The following is a 16,558-nucleotide window of genomic DNA, read 5'->3' as shown; positions in this document are numbered from 1 at the left end:
GAGACAACATATCTCCCCAGCCACAACAATAGACCTCTCCAAAAACAATGACCCCCCCACAGCAAAAAATATCCCCTGTAGCAACAATAGACATCTCTGTTGCAAAATTAGATCCCTTCCAGAGACAATAGATCCCCCTCACCAATAGACCTCACCAGAAACAATAACCATCCCCTCTAGCAAAAATAGATCCACCCCCATTAGCAACAATAGACCTCCCAGCAACAGTAGACACCCCTCCCCTCTGCAAAAATAGATCCCTTCCAGAGACAATAGATCCCCTTCACCAATAGACCTCCCCAGAAACAATAAACATCCCCCTCCAGCAACAATAGACATCCCCCCTGCAAAAATAGATCCCTTCCAGAGACAATATACCTCCTCAGAAACATTACACCCCCCCCCGCAAAAAATATCCCCTCCAGCAACAATGGATCCCCCTGCAGCCAGCATCAATAGGCACTGTAGCACAAGCCAGCACCCCTTGCCATTACATACAATCAATGCTGGAGGTGCCAGGCCTGCATCCCCCCCCAGCAACTTAAGACCAACCCCAGCAACAATAGATACCTCCCCAGCAACAATAGATCCCACCCAGAGACAACATATCTCCCCAGCCACAACAATAGACCTCTCCAAAAACAATAACCCCCCCCCCAGCAACAAATTTCCTCTGTAGCAACAATAGACATCCCCCTTGCAAAATTAGATCCCTTCCAAAGACAATAGATCCCCCTCACCAGAAACAATAACCATCCCCTCTAGCAAAAATAGACCCACCCCCACTAGCAACAATAGACCTCCCAGCAACAGCAGTAGACACCCCCCCTTTGCAAAAATAGATCCCTTCCAGAGACAATAGATCCCCTTCACCAATAGACCTCCTCAGAAACAATAACCATCCACCTCCAGCAACAATAGACATCCCCCCTGCAAAAATAGATCCCTTCCAGAGACAATAGACCTCCCCAGAAACATTAACCCCCCCCCCGCAAAAAATATCCCCTCCAGCAACAATGGATCCCCCTGCAGCCAGCATCAATAGGCACTGTAGCACAAGCCAGCACCCCTTGCCTTTACATACAATCAATGCTGGAGGTGCCAGGCCTGCACCCCCCCCTCCAGCAAGTTAAGACCAACCCCAGCAACAATAGATACCTCCCCAGCAACAATAGATCCCACCCAGAGACAACATATCTCCCCAGCCACAACAATAGACCTCTCCAAAAACAATAACCCCCCCCCAGCAAAAAATATCCACTGTAGCAACAATAGACATCCCCCTTGCAAAATTAGATCCCTTCCAAAGACAATAGATCCCCCTCACCACAAACAATAACCATCCCCTCTAGCAAAAATAGACCCACCCCCACTAGCAACAATAGACCTCCCAGCAACAGTAGACCCCCCCTTGCAAAAATAGATCCCCTTCACCAATAGACCTCCCCAGAAACAATAAACATCCCCCTCCAGCAACAATAGACCTCCCCCTGCAAAAATAGATCCCTTCCAGAGACAATAGACCTCCCCAGAAACATTATCCTCTCCAGCAACAATGGATCCCCCTGCAGCCAGCATCAATAGGCACTGTAGCACACGCCAGCACCCCTTGCCATTACATACAATCAATCATCCTTTAATGCACGTTTTGATTATTTTTTCTCACAGCCCAACTTCAGGCAAAAATAAAATAAAAATAGAGCATTACACATCAACTACTTTACTCCTTAGTGTTCCAAACATCTCTTCCTAAACCATCCTGCAGCATAACAGAGCAAAGTCACAGTATCTTCTATGAGCAAAGCTAATTTCCTGCTCCCAGGACCGGCATTTTTCCCTGCTCATTACCTTCTTGAGCACTGATCCTGACCCCGCCCCTATGAGTTCCCCTGACTCTGGAGCCTATGAGAGAGTAGTATCGCCTCCACCAATAGGAGGTGTACACATTGTGCAGGCAGGGATGTAGACACCCAAAAAAGGCCCCCAGGAAGTAAACAAAAGAAGAAGACGAAGAGAGAAGGATTGCAGAATAACGGTGTCTTCAGGTACATACAATAATATATTTATGTATTTGTGTGCTGCTAGCCTTTAAAGCCTAACTTCAGGTTTACTGTCACTTTAAGTGCCGGTTCACACTTGTGCGCTCTGTGATATCGCATGAGATTCGCACCGCAAATCACATGCGATGTCCGTGTGATGCGATTTTACCCATACAGATAGTATGTCTGATATCGCATCGCATTCGGACCAATCTCACACAGGATTAGGGTTACCGCCTCATCCCTTTAAACCCGAACACGTATTAGCCCTGGTTCACACTGGGCTGCGCCAGTTCAGCTGAACTCGCGCAATTTCACTCCCGCCTGTCAGGGCCGATTTCAGACGCGATTACAGAGACATTTGTGCAGGTTTCTGCATAGATCTCAATGTAAATCGCTGGCCGAAATCGCGAAAAGCAGTACAGAAACGACTTTTTGGAAATTGGTGCAGCGCCGCAGATGCGGCATTGCACCAATTACGATGGTGCCATTGCCTGTGACTTGTCGTTAAGGTTCCCCTATCGAGATGGTTCCTGTAAGGACTGCGCAGGCGCAATCCTTGCCGACGGAAATCTCCGAAACCTCGGCCGGCATCCAGGCTCATTCCTTAACCACTTAAGCCCAGAGCCTGTTTTTCAGATTCGGCGTTTACAAGACTAAAACAGTTTTTTTTGCTAGAAAATTGCTTAAAACCCCCAAACATTATGTATATATTTTTTTCTAACACCCTAGAGAATAAAATGACGGTCATCGCAATACTTTTTGTCACACCGTATTTGCGCAGCGGTCTTACAAGCACACTTTTTTTGGAAAAAAATCACTTTTTTGAATTAAAAAATAACACCACAATAAATTTGGCCCAATTTTTTTATATATTGTGAAAGATAATGTTATGCCGAGTGATACCCAACATGTCACGCTTTAAAATTGCGCCCGCTCGTGGCATGGCGTCAAACTTTTACCCTTAAAAATCTCGATAGGCGACGTTTAAAAAATTCTATAGGTTGCATTTTTTTTAGCTACAGAGTATCGCGGCGATACCTCACTTGTGTGGTTTGAACACCGTTTTCATATGCGGGCGCTACTCGCTTATGCGTTCGCTTCTGCGCGTGAGCTCGACGGGGCGCTTTAAAAAAATGTTTTTTGTTTTCTTATTTATTTTTATTGATTTTAGATTTTTTTACACTGAAATAAAAAAAAAAAATTTATCACTTTTATTCCTATTACAAGGAATGTAAACATCCCTTGTAATAGAAAAAAGCATGACAGGTCCTCTTAAATATGATATATATTTAGACGTAAATGCAAAAAAAAAAAAAATGGAAATTTTGTCATTCAAAAAAATTGTCTCTTTAAGACGCTGGGCGGGACTGACGTTTTGACGTCACTTCCGCCCAGCAAAGCCATGAGGACGGGTAAGGGCCATCTTGCCCTCACTCGAGTCCTCACTGAAGAGCCAGCAGCACCCGATCTCCTCCGCCGCTACCGACGGCTCCGGTAAGCGGCGGGAGAGCGGCGGGAGGGGGGGGAGGCCCTCTCCCGCCACCGATAACTGCGATCTCGCGGCGAATCCGCCGCAGAGACTGCCGTTATCGTTTACACGCCCGCCCACAGAAGAGATGGATACCTCGGTTGTGGCTGCTGCCGTTACCGAGATATCCATCTTTAAAAAGAGGACATATATATACAGTGGGCGGGCGTTAACCGGTTAACATCCCCGTCGATTGGAGGATGTTAAAAAAATAGCCAGGAGGCCGAGTGAGCCGACTGGCCACTTTCCTCAAATTCCACGTCGCCCTGGATGCCGGCCGAGGTTCGACAATTTCTGACGGCAAGGATTGCGCCTGAGCAGTCCTTACAGGAACCATCTGGATAGCCGGAACCATATTGGCAGATCACCTGCAAATGCCACCGATTTGACATGTCAAATCGCACCAGCGTGAACCGGGGCTTAATCACGCAGGTTCTGTCACTGATTGAGGTGGTGATTAAACTCACTTGGTGCCTTATCTGCATTAAATCAGCCTCAGAACCTGTGTAATTCATACGTGTTCGGGTTTAAAGGGATGAGGTGGCAACCCTAAACAGGACCCTTTTTTTTGGTCTGCACCAGAATCGGATTGCATGGTTGTTTATACCCATGCGATCCGATTCATGTCCGAACTGTCAGTTGGCAGTGCAATATGTGAGCTGAAATGGGGGTGTCATTAACATTGTATTGGCACTCCCAGACAGAATACAGGAAGTCCCTGTACCACTGCCAGAACACATGGCTGATTGATGTATAGTATACAGCACTAACAATATAACTGACAGGTAAAGTAGGTAACATAAATGATCTCATTACAATGGCATCTGAAACTGGGTGGGATAAATTAGGCAGCAAGTGAACATGTTCTCCCTGAAGTTGATGTGTTTGAAAGCAGAAAAAATAGGATAGTGTAAGGATTTGAGCATCTTTGACAAGGGCTAAATTGTCATGTCTAGACGACTAGGTCAGAGTAACTCTAATAGCCAGATTCAGGTAGGGTTACGCCGGCGTATCAGTAGATACGCCGGCGTAACTCTGAATCTAAGCCGTCGTAAGTTTAAGTGTATGCTCAAACTGAGATACACTTAAACCTAGCTAAGATATGACGGCCTGCGCCGTCGTATCTTAGGGTGCAATATTTACGCTGGCCGCTAGGTGGCGCTTCCATTGAGTTCGGCGTAGAATATGTAAATGCCTAGATACGCCGATTCACGAACGTACGTGCACCCTTCGCAGTAAAGAAACGCCGTTTACGTAAGGCATTTTCCGGCGTAAAGTTATTCCAACAAATAGCTGGCCTAGTCAATGTTAAGTATGGCCGTGTTCCCCACGTCGAAATTTGAAATGTTTACGTTGTTTGCGTAAGTCGTCCGTGAATGGGGCTGGACGTAATTTACATTCACGTCGAAACCAATACGTCCTTGCGGCGTACTTTGGAGCAATGCACACTGGGATATGTACACGGACGGCGCATGCGTCAATCACGTTGGGTCACCAATCATTTCCATAAAACACGCCCCCCCATCCTCATTTGAATTAGGCGCGCTTACGCCGGCCCCATTTACGCTACGCCGCCGTAAGTTAGGAGGCAAGTGCTTTGTGAATACAGCACTTGCCTCTCTGACTTAATGCGGCGTAGCGTAAATACGATACGCTACGCCGCCTTAAAGATGCGGCACCCTACCTGAATCTAGCTATAAAGCTGCAGTTCTTGTGGCATGTTGCAGGCATGCAGTGGTAAGGACCTACCAAAAGTGGTCTAAAGAAGCAAAACCAGGGTCATGGGTGGCCAAGGCTCATTGATTCACCTGGGGAGCAAAGGCTGACTGCTGTAGTCTGATCCAGTAAAAGCTAAAAGAAAAGTTAATGCTGGTTTCCGACAAAAAGGCGTCAGAACACACAGTGCATTGCAGTTTGTTGTATGGGGCTATGTAGACCAGTCAGGGTGCCCATGCTGACCCATGTCCACAGCCAAAAGTACCTACAATGGGCACGTGAGCATCAGAACTGGACCACAGAGCTAATGGAAGAAGGTGACCTGGTCTTACAAATTCAAGAATGGTTTAGGGAACACAACAACAAGTTTAAGGTGTTGGCTTGGCCTCCAAATTTTCCAGAACTGAATCTGATTGAGCATCTGTTAGATGTGCTGGAAAATTCCAATCCATGGAGGCCCTACCTCGTACCTTACAGGACTTAAAGGATCTGCTACTTGACTGCTTGCTGCCAGATACCACAGCACACCTTTAGAGGTCTTAAGGAGGTGTGGTTAAATAAAATTTGAACCTATTTTGCTGTAGGCCAGAGCAAAAAATAGGCAATTATGACAATACGCAGTCATACGGGGGAGACTTGATGTTGTGATGATGCGCTATAACCTCCTGGGGACTCGCCCTTGACTGGTTAGGTATAGGGAGGGGATTTGAGTGCAGGGGTCAGTAGTATGTTGTAAATGACACAACGTTTAGAAGTCAGTAGTATGTAATGCACAGTGCAGGGGTCAGTAGTAACTAATGCAGAGAATAGAGGTTAGTAGGAAGTCACTGTACAGAGATTGTAGGGACAAGTAGTAAGTAATGCAGAAGTCAGTAGTATATAATGAAGAGTGCAGGAGTCAGTAGTAAGTAACGCAGAGGTCAATGGTAAGTAAAGCAGAAAGCAGGGGTCAGTAGTAATAGTCAAATTATTTTATCAGCACATGACTGAATAATTCAAATTAATATTCACACAATTGCTTGTGTAAGTACTCTTAACTCCATTATTCAATCAGCCTCACTGTGTCAGTGCTGAATTCATTGAACAATGAAACAATGAATTCCCCCCTAGAGCACCCTATCCAAATGCCCAGGTAGTCCCTGCTGCCTCTTGAAGCCACTCCGCCTCAGCAATCAGATCTCTCAGAGAATATAGGCTGAGTGGCAGCGGCGGTGTTGTCCCCAGACTCCACCCCCCCCCCTCCTCTGTCAGGGCCTGTGAGTGAGGTAAGCACATAATTGGTTGCTAGGACATTGGCAGTCCTAGCAACCAATCACGTGCTTGCCCTGTCCCCAGGCCTTGACATTCAGAGAAGCAGGAGGGCAAGGACAGAACTTCCTCCATCAGACCTACCCGGCCAGGGAGTGACTTCACCACAGGCAGGAAACTGAGACACAGGGTGGGCTCTTCACAGATGATCCAGGCTGACCAGCGGCACTGAGGTACTCAGGTGAGCTGAATATCCTTCTGGTACCTGTAAAAATTTCATACTGCCTCACCCACCTCTCATACTGTCTCACCCACCCCGCCATATTGCCTCACCCACTCCCCCATACTGTCTCATCCCGCCATATTGCCTCGCCCACTCCCCCATACTGTCTCACCCCGCCATACAGCCTCGCCCACTCCCCCATACTGTCTCATCCCGCCATACTGCCTCGTCCACTCCCCCATACTGTCTCATCCCGCCATACTGCCTCGCCCACTCCCCCATACTGTCTCATCCCGCCTCGCCCACTCCCCCATACTGTCTCATCCCGCCATACTGCCTCGCCCACTCCCCCATACTGTCTCATCCCGCCATACTGCCTCGCCCACTCCCCCATACTGTCTCATCCCGCCATACTACCTCGCCCACTCCCCCATACTGTCTCATCCCGCCATACTGCCTCGCCCACTCCCCCATGCTGTCTCATCCCGCCATACTGCCTCGCCCACTCCCCCATGCTGTCTCATCCCGCCTCGCCCACTCCCCCATGCTGTCTCATCCCGCCATACTGCCTCGCCCACTCCCCCATGCTGTCTCATCCCGCCATACTGCCTCGCCCACTCCCCCATGCTGTCTCATCCCGCCATACTGCCTCGCCCACTCCCCCATGCTGTCTCATCCCGCCATACTGCCTCGCCCACTCCCCCATACTGTCTCATCCTGCCATACTGCCTCGCCCACTCCCCCATACTGCCTCGCCCACTCCCCCATACTGCCTCGCCCACTCCCCCATACTGCCTCACCTACCCCGCCATACTGCCTCACCCACCATGCCATATTGCCCCCCCCCCCCATACTGTCTCAACCTGCCATACTACCTTACCTACCCCCCCCCCCATACTGCCTCATCTACCTGCCATACTGCCTCACCCTCCCATATTACCTCATTCACCCCCCATACTGCCTCACCTACCCCCCCATACTGTCTCACCCTGCCATATTACCTCAAATACCACCCCCCCCCCCCCCCCCACCCATACTATCTCACCCTGCCATATTACCTCATTCACCCCTCATACTGCCTCACTCGCCTACCCCCCCCCCCCCCATACTGTCTCACCCTGCCATATTTCCTCATTCACCCCTCATACTGCCTCACCTACCCCCCCATACTGTCTCACCCTGCCATATTGCCTCACCTCCCCCCCCCCCCCCCACCCACCCATATTATCTCACCCTGCCATATTTCCTCATTCACCCCTCATACTGCCCCCCCCCCCCCCCCCACCATCATGGGGAGGAGGTGCAAGTGGCTGGTCTTGCATAGGGCGGAAAATAGTCTAGCACCGGCCATGGTCATCTTAAAGGAAACCTTTACTCAGAGGAGCATGACGTCTGTGACTGCTAACTGCCATCTGAGGAAAAAAGCTTTAAGATCTGCAAAGCTTAAACTGAATTACTATGAACAGCATTTGAGTGTGTATTTATTTTTTATTTTTTTGTATCTCAATGGACCCACTAAAGTCTGGGGCCTCGGGCCATCGCCCATTCTGCCATTTTTTATTATCCGCCACTGCACTCCATAATGAGATGTAAAAATCATATAAAGTACCAATACAATTTCCTTTTTTTTTAAATGAACCATTAAAATGTAGTTTTCCATTTGGCACAGTTATCTGTATTGTATGGAGTTTGTAAATCTCTTCTGAACTCATATAAGATAAAATATGTATGACAGATGTGCTATTTTCATGTAGATTTTACATTAGCCAGCAAAGGAAGACTGAGGTTCCATTATGGGAATATGTTTTAGAACACAGGTACTTCATCAGTCCTTTCACATATATCATGGGCAATGCATTACAAACCCATCAATGCTGTTTTCTGCTGCTGGAACAAGACTCTGGCCATCTCAGACTGTCTGGAGCCTGATGTGACCCCAGCATTATGGGAAGGTAAACCTATTCTGCTCTGTTCTGTAGACATTAGTAATAATTTAGAGTTCCATACAGAAGTCTGGAGACGTGACAAGGCTCTAACTGGCCAAAAATATGTCCCATTGTTAAAAATGTAACGTTACTGTCACAGACCCCTCCCCCCCCCCTTTTCTTGGTAAGGTTTAGCATTTTCATTGGTTGTTAAAAGAGAACATATAGCAGAGAACATATAATAGTTTTGTACAACATTGTAAGAATTTGCTTTGAGCTTTATATTTTTTTAAAGTTTTATATTTTTGGAAGCACGTGATTAGAGCCAGAGGGCCTGGGGAGCAGGGCACTGTGCTCTGAGCCAACCCAGTTGTGTGACAGTAGCGAATGAATATTCGCTATCGCCACACTGATCCCCCTTGCCGCCAATTCGGAAGCGGCTCTTGAGACCCGTCGCCCAATTGGCTGAAAGGTCAGGCGATCCTATTGGAGGAGGAGGGAGAAGACACATGGCGGAGGCCTCCGTGATGCAGAAGAGCAGGCGAAGTAACAGGAGCCGGTGCCCGCCACCCGCAACCCGCCCACCTGCAACCTAGATGGGGAAAGTGCCAGACTTGACCGACCATGGGGGGTGGGGGTGCCGCCGGCCAACCGGGGTGGGGGGGTGTTTGGCGCCCCTCCCAAAAACAAAAACCCACCAGCCGCCACTGGTTTTAGGTTAGGTTCGCATATTTACATTTACTGCATTTTCACATTTACAATCTGATAGTTTAATCTCCCTTAGATCTACCAACAAGTATGTAGTGCAAGGGTCTTCCAAATTGATTGCAGAATGATTAGATCATTTAGGGCCTCCTATTAGGCTCCATTCAAACTTGTACGACTCCAAAGTAGCTTGACTTTCAATTGCAACTTTGATGCAACTTCGACGCAACTTTGGATGGGTATAACTTGTATGCAACTTTGGCTTTGACCAAAGATCATGGACAACTGTTGCATGTAAAACATTCAGGTACGACTTTCATGCAACTTGTGAGGGCTAACGTTGGAAATCTATGGCCCTCAAGTTGCATGAAATTCAGACCTAAGTAGGGCATGGACTATTTTGAAGTCGCTCATATATAAACGGGTATCAATATCATTGGAAAACATGGGGTATGACTCGTCATCCGTCTTTGATGTCCAAAGTTGAAGGACAGTGTATGAATGGACACTCAAAATGGTAGTAAAGCCCGCTTTGTGATTTTTACCTACAGGTAAGGCTTGCCTGTAGGTAAAATGAATATCTTCTAAACATTCACCGTTTAGGAGATTTTTACCCAGCATGCAGCTAGTGACATCACCGCCACATGCACTCTGAAGGTCCAGCATACCTTGCCGCAACTTCAGAGCTTTGTGCAGGATTGACGTCATTGTGGCTTCCGGCCAATCGCACAGCCAGAGCATGCGCACCCCAGAAGAAAGACAGTGGGAAGATGTCAGCCTTTTCAGTGGTGATAGCGTGCTGAGGGAGGGCTTTGTTATAAGTGAAGTATTCCATAATGTGCTAGTAAACAGTGCATATTAGCATATTATACAATTGCCTTACAGGTGTTGTTTTTTGGTTTTTTTGTGTCCCGACATTCGCCAAGTCTTCTCCGTGCTTCCTGATTCCTCAGCTCTTGCTCTCTCATTTCCTCTTTGGATGATGCCAGTCCACTTTCTTTTTTTCATCCCAGACTATGGAACGCTTTACCAACCAGCATTTGGTTGGAGGAGAACCACTTGGCCTTCAGAAGACAGATCAAAACTCATCTCTTTTAGGGAGCTGCGGTGGCTCAACGCGATTGGCACTGCGCTGACAAGCCATTCACCTCTGCAGCTAGGGGTTCGGATCCCGGTCTCAGCTACATGTGAATTGAGTTTGGTGGTCTCAGCCCGGCTCCCAGTGGGTGTGCTATGCGAGGTAAGCCTGCGCTTAGTACGCCCACCCCCTCCCACAAAAACCACCACACTTACACGCACTTGAAATTGGGTTAACATGCACGTACTTTGACCACGCGGTCTCTAAAAAAAGAGAGGCGAAGGACTAACGGGGCTAGTTGAGCGGGCTAGATCCTCTCACTCCCTTATAGGGAGTCCCTCTGCCTCGTTGGGCTTCAAAGCGGAGCGGGGCTGTGTGGGAGGACCCCCTCACGCACCCGCCATTGCCACCCGGGGCATGGAGAAAGATGGCAGATTGCCTCTGGGGGAGGCCTGCCTACTCCCAACTCCTGCAGTCCGGCTCCTCTCTCGAGTACACGCACAAAATACACTTAAAAAAAAAAACTCATCTCTTTTGATATCAAGAGAGACGGGAACAACGAGCGCCCAGAGGCGATTTAGTTCGCACGTGCTGCGCTATATACGTTTTTCACTTGCTCACTCTTATGACTCACCCCTCCCTCCCTTGCTGGCAAACTCTAGGCTTTTTACCAGACAAGAAATAGAAAGTGGGCTATTTACTGTCAGATTTTTTTTTTTTTTACTATCCAAAGTTAAAACAACAAGGGCAGAAGATTTAATAGATGGAAAAGATGAAAAAATGACTGAAGTTCCACTTTAAGAGAAGTCAGGTCACCAGCCTGGCTTTACAGTCTGTACAATGTAAGTTAATCACAGGACTGGATGACCGGCTATACCCATCCTATGACGGGTAAATTAACACACGTGTATACAGTATATTCCAACTGTGTCTTTAATGGTTTGCCTGGAGTTCGGTTAAAATGACTTTATTTCTACTGATGACAGGAAACAAATTAATGGCTGATACTTTTACTGGAAGAAGCTGTCTCTGCTGTCTATAAGCATACCTCCGATGAGAATGAGGGACACCTACCAGCAAAAATATGTAGGCATAGGACACACCCCTTGCCACACCCCCTTAAAGGAGAATTGTACAAAAAAACAAGATTGGTTAAACCCATGTGTCTTATTTTTTTTTTTTTTACCACTCCTATTCATTTATATTGGCTTTTGGGATTTACAAATGCAGCAATTTAGAAATCAGTGAAAGGTTTAGCACTGGGAGCCACATTTTGTATACCGTATTTATCGGCGTATAACGCGCACTTTTCTCCCCTTAAAATCAGGGGAAAATCGTGGGTGCGCGTTATACGCCGATCCGCGCTGTCTGAGCGCCGCCGCCGACATATACCGAGCGCAGTACACTCGGCTAAGCTCAGCCATGCTCGGCTCCGCTCGCGGTCATGCCCTGTCCCGCCTCCTAGCCTTTATGCGAGAGGAGCCAAGCCTAGCCGAATGAACCCGAGGTGTACTGCGCTCGGTATATATATCGGCGGCAGCGCTCAGAGACAGCGCGGGAGAAGCGGGGAGGACACCACCAAGGCCGTAGACGGACGCCGGACCGGACAAGGCCGCCGATGGACGCCAGGCAAGACACCGACGAGGGGCATTCAAACTACAAGTATTTCTTTTTTTTTTCTATTAAAATAACCCTTCTAGGTTTGGGGTGCGCGCTATACGCCGATAAATACGGTACATCTATATAGATCAGACCAAAAAGAGGGACAGAGGGACAGTCCCTCGAAATCGCGGACAGTTGGGAGCTATGCTATAGGCAATGTACCTGATAATAAATCCACCCCTGATTTTAGTTATTCTTAGTGGTGGTGACTTGGGATGGTGTAGTAATACACATCTGTTGTGTTCCTTCTCCTGGGGTTCCATGAATTTAGGTACAAAAAGCTAATTGGTACTTTTCTAATATTAATAGGACAATGTCACAGTCTGGGGAAGAATCATCTAATGAAGCCAGCAGGACGAGCCGTGGGGACAAATCAAAGTCCTCGGAGGAATGTGTCGGGAATCGAATTCGACAAAGTACCCCCAGCCCACACCGAGGAAGCCCTGCCCAGGGTGAGATCTACTGCATCATTTCTGTTAAAGTGGAACACCTTCTGTCAATGCTGTAATGTAGGGCAGTCTATACAAGGCGACTACTTTAAAAAAAAATTATATGGCCCGGATTCACAGACATTTACGCTGACGTATCTTGAGATACGCAGCGTAAGTGCACAGATGCGCCTTCGTATCTATGCGCCTGATTCTTATTAGAAGATATGCCTGAATTTCGGCTTCATACGACCGACGTAAGTTTCCTACGCCGTCGTATCTTGGGCGCATATTTACGCTGGCCGCAAGGGGCGCTTCCATTGATTTATGTGTCGAATATGCAAATGACCGAGATACGCCGATTCACGAACGTACTTGCGCCCGTCGCATTAGTATACGCCGTTTACGTAAGGTGTACGTCCGGCGTAAAGATAAAACGCCTGCATGCGCAGATCGTTCGGCCCTTCATTTGCATGGGGTCACGGTTAATTTAAATGTATCACGCCCACTACCTTCCTACTTTGAATTAGGCGGGCTTACGCCAGCCAATTTACGTTACGCTGGCGCAACGTAGGCGGCGAGTGCTTTGTGAATACTGCACTTGCCTCTCAGAGTTACATCGGCGTAGCGCATATGAGATTTACACACACAGATCCACGGTCCTGCTCTGTTACCGGGAAATCGCGGGTGCCCGGCGGCCATCGCGGCAGCCGGGCACGCGCATTTGTACCCGAATGATGCGGCGCGCACCCAACATGGTCCAGGAACACCGTGTGGCACGCACGCCCCGGCCAGGTAGGCCATAACGCCGGGGTGCCGTGATGTGGTCGCCCTAAAGGTGGGTGCCACCCTTGAAGAAGACCCAGAACCAATGGCGTCTGCCCCGTAAATACCCCTCCCCAGCATAAACAGCGAGGCTGAACCGTCTTGATTTGCTGCTGGGGAAGAACACCCAAACCTTGACTCCACTGCTGCCACCTACCGCACAGGGGTTGGAAGAACATCCCAGTGTAACAGAATAGCCCACAGCACAGCCAAACCGAGACAGAGACCCTGTTTTGCACATAACAATTCAGATCAGAGTTTAACTATACTCTGATCTATCTCTAAATTTAAATAGCACCGGTACTCTAAAGTAACCTGGCGCTACACAATGATCAGCTTTTATTGATTTATGTAAAACCTTTATCCCAAAAGCAGAAAAAAAACAGTTGTAACTGCTTATAAAGTGTCAGCTGGAGTTTTTGTATCTAAATCTTTTAGTGCAGCCTTTCTCAAAATTTTCAACGCAGGAAACCTTGAAAATAGTTTTCCGGTCTCAGAGAACCCCTGCCAAAAGTTACTGTATCTAAAGATCATGATACATCAGTGGGAAGAATGCTCCTTACATTTGTGGTCATTGGAAAGAATTACCTCCTTATAGATAGTTGGCATTGGTGTCAGTGGGTAGAGGAAAAAAATATTCATTGCTCAGGTAACCCCTAGTGCATGGGTGCTCAACCTGTGGCCCTTCAGCTGTTGTGGAACTACATGTCCCATCATGCCTCTGCCTTTGGGAGTCATGCTTGGAACTGTCAGCCTTGCAATGCCTCATGGGACTTGTAGTTCTACAACAGCTGGAGGGCCAAAGGTCGAGCACCCATGCCCTAGTGCAACCTCTGAAGGAACCCTGTTCTAATGTCTCTAATACTCCCATTCCCCCAGATTAACAGTGCAGCTGCCCAAAAATGCCCCTGTGCTCCTTCATCCAGAGCAGGGGCACTTTAATACAGGAGGTGTGTCACTGGCCAGATCAGCAGGTGAATGCCGAGGGGGGGGGGGGAGCCCAAAAGAAAGAAAACAAATGCAGCCACCACATCTAACGACTGGTAAGCTGCAATATATGCCATTTTTGGTTTTGAGACTAATGCTGCTTTAATGTGTTATTTGTACATGTCATGTCTGCTGGTGTCATTTTGTCAGTTCAGCAGCAGCAGCTGGAATGTCTTCAAGGCTATAGATCTAGTCTCTGTGTATAAGGCCCCTTTCATATGGGGCAGGGGAGGTGCGATATTCGGCCGCTAGCAGTGCGGTTTTAACCCCCACTATCGGCCAAAAAAGAGTTACTACCGCCCGCAATGTCCCTCCTTCAGAGGTGTATTACCAGCGGTATTACCGCGGTTTCCTATTGATTTCAATGGGAAGGAGCGGTATAGGATCAGTAAACACCCCGCTCCTATACCGCTCCAAAGATGTGGCTAGCAGGACTTTTGGAGCGGTCCTGCTAGCGCACCGCTTCAGTGTGAAAGCCTTCACACCTTCAGGCTTTCACACTAAAGACTGCAGGGCACGATTTTTTTCAGGCGGTATAGCATCGCTATTTTTAGCGCTAAACTGCCTGAAAAAACGTGTCAGTGTGAAAGGGGCAATGTTTCATAACATACTCTCAGACGCTTCCTTGCTGCATTTGCATGCACTTGAACACACTCGGCATCTCACCCCTGGTGTATACAGAGCTCCATATTTCTCTGTGTAATCAAGCTATAGACCTCAGATGTTCCAAATGTTGATTCTTAAAGTTGACCAGCCGTTTTCTGATCATAGACTTTTTATATGGATAATCGAGTGCAAGCCTTTCATAATGCATGCCCCATATTCACGGCTTCCTGCCAGGCAGACACAAAATCAGAGGTAGCCTAGCAGTACAGCGGAAGATGGGCAGATGGATCAATGCCATTAGGAAGTCATTAGGAAATTCCCCTTTCTGTGGCAAACCGCTGATTACTATATATTGTATTGACTTTCTTGTATCTTGCAGCTAGCCCCCCTCGTTTTGTGTCGGTGGAGGAGCTCATGGACGCAGCTAAGGGTGTCTCTAACCTAGCCTTGGCTCATGAGATTGTGGTGAATGGAGGCTTTCAGATCAAAGCCACGAAGCTTCCTCAAGGAAGGTAAGATTTGGATAAGCTAGGCAGTGGTAAAAGTGCTAAGTGGTAAACTTGTCCCATAGTAGGACTGTATCTGAATGGACAACTTGTGATACCTGTTGTCACCTACAGGTGGCAGTGCAGGTGTAAGTGAATGCATACGCTGCAAACATTTTTCAGGTTTCAGCAGTGGCAGACCATGTGTTTCTTTCAAGAAAGGCATCTTTTAAAATATAGTAACATTGCAACACTAGTATACTATACCATTTTCCTAAACAGATACCTTTTTTATATAGAAAATCTCCAGTCTTGTTTACAAATATGTATCATTGCTATAGAAGCCATTTTGCAATTTCATCTTAATGAAAGAGAGGTATGGCCAAAGCTTTCTTGGCTATACTTCTGTTGTAGGTCACAGGAGTGCATGTACTTTTGCACTCTAGCGACCCAGAATCACAGAACCGCTCCAGTCTCTGGATGTACCCCAACAATAATGTCGGGATGCACCTAGATGCTTTACCAGCAGTTGGCTCGGTCTCTCAATGTGACAATGAGAGCTTGAGCCAGCTGCCCCCCTCAAAGCCTGGCGTTCCAGTGAGTGGTTGAGGAGCAGAGTAGACAACCAGTGACTGACAGTCATTGCTCTCTGCTCAGTGAAGTCCAAGAACTGAGTAATCAATGGTCATGTGATCGCTCAGTTCTCAAGCTTAGGACTGGCACAGGACATCTACAGCAGCAGATTAATTCTGCAGCCATATAGGTGAGTATAGATGAGGGGTCTCCAAACTTTCTAATGAGAGGGCCGGTTTACTGTCCTTCAGCGTTAAGCGGGCTGGACTGTGGTTATTGGGAGTTGAAAAGGTCTAGACATTGGTGGGAATAGTGCCCCATTGTTGGTGTCATTGAGGGAAATTCTGCCCCTTTATTCCTTTATTTGTGTCTGTGGGGGGAATTGTGCCCCATTGTTGGAATCATTGGATGGAAATGGTGCCCCAAGGGCCAACTAAAAGCAATGAAAGGGCCACATCTGGCCCCCTGGGCCACAGTTTGGAGACCACTGATATAGATGGGGGGGTTCCCCACACTTCTGTTAGAAA

General features: G+C 47.8%; 1 protein-coding gene across 2 annotated transcripts in view; it reads left to right on the top strand.

Moving 5' to 3' along the window:
• The window catches only part of TCP11L1 (t-complex 11 like 1), a 56,422-nt gene that overhangs the window by 10,827 nt on the left and 29,037 nt on the right, over window positions 1–16,558 (top strand). Inside the window, exons 1-3 of one of the 2 annotated variants that reach the window (XM_040328298.1) lie at window positions 1,881–2,045; window positions 12,437–12,579; window positions 15,353–15,485. In XM_040328298.1, coding sequence (XP_040184232.1) covers window positions 12,441–12,579; window positions 15,353–15,485 — 272 coding nt within the window. In that variant the 5' untranslated portion in view covers window positions 1,881–2,045; window positions 12,437–12,440. Of the gene's footprint in view, window positions 1–1,880; window positions 2,046–12,436; window positions 12,580–15,352; window positions 15,486–16,558 lie in introns of those variants that run through there. The other variant, XM_040328297.1, reaches the window with a different exon arrangement.

Source organism: Rana temporaria, chromosome 11 (assembly GCF_905171775.1).
Source record: "Rana temporaria chromosome 11, aRanTem1.1, whole genome shotgun sequence".
NCBI lineage: Eukaryota > Metazoa > Chordata > Amphibia > Anura > Ranidae > Rana > Rana temporaria.
Note: the sequence above shows the minus strand (reverse complement) of the source record. Positions and strands in the feature narration are given on the sequence as shown.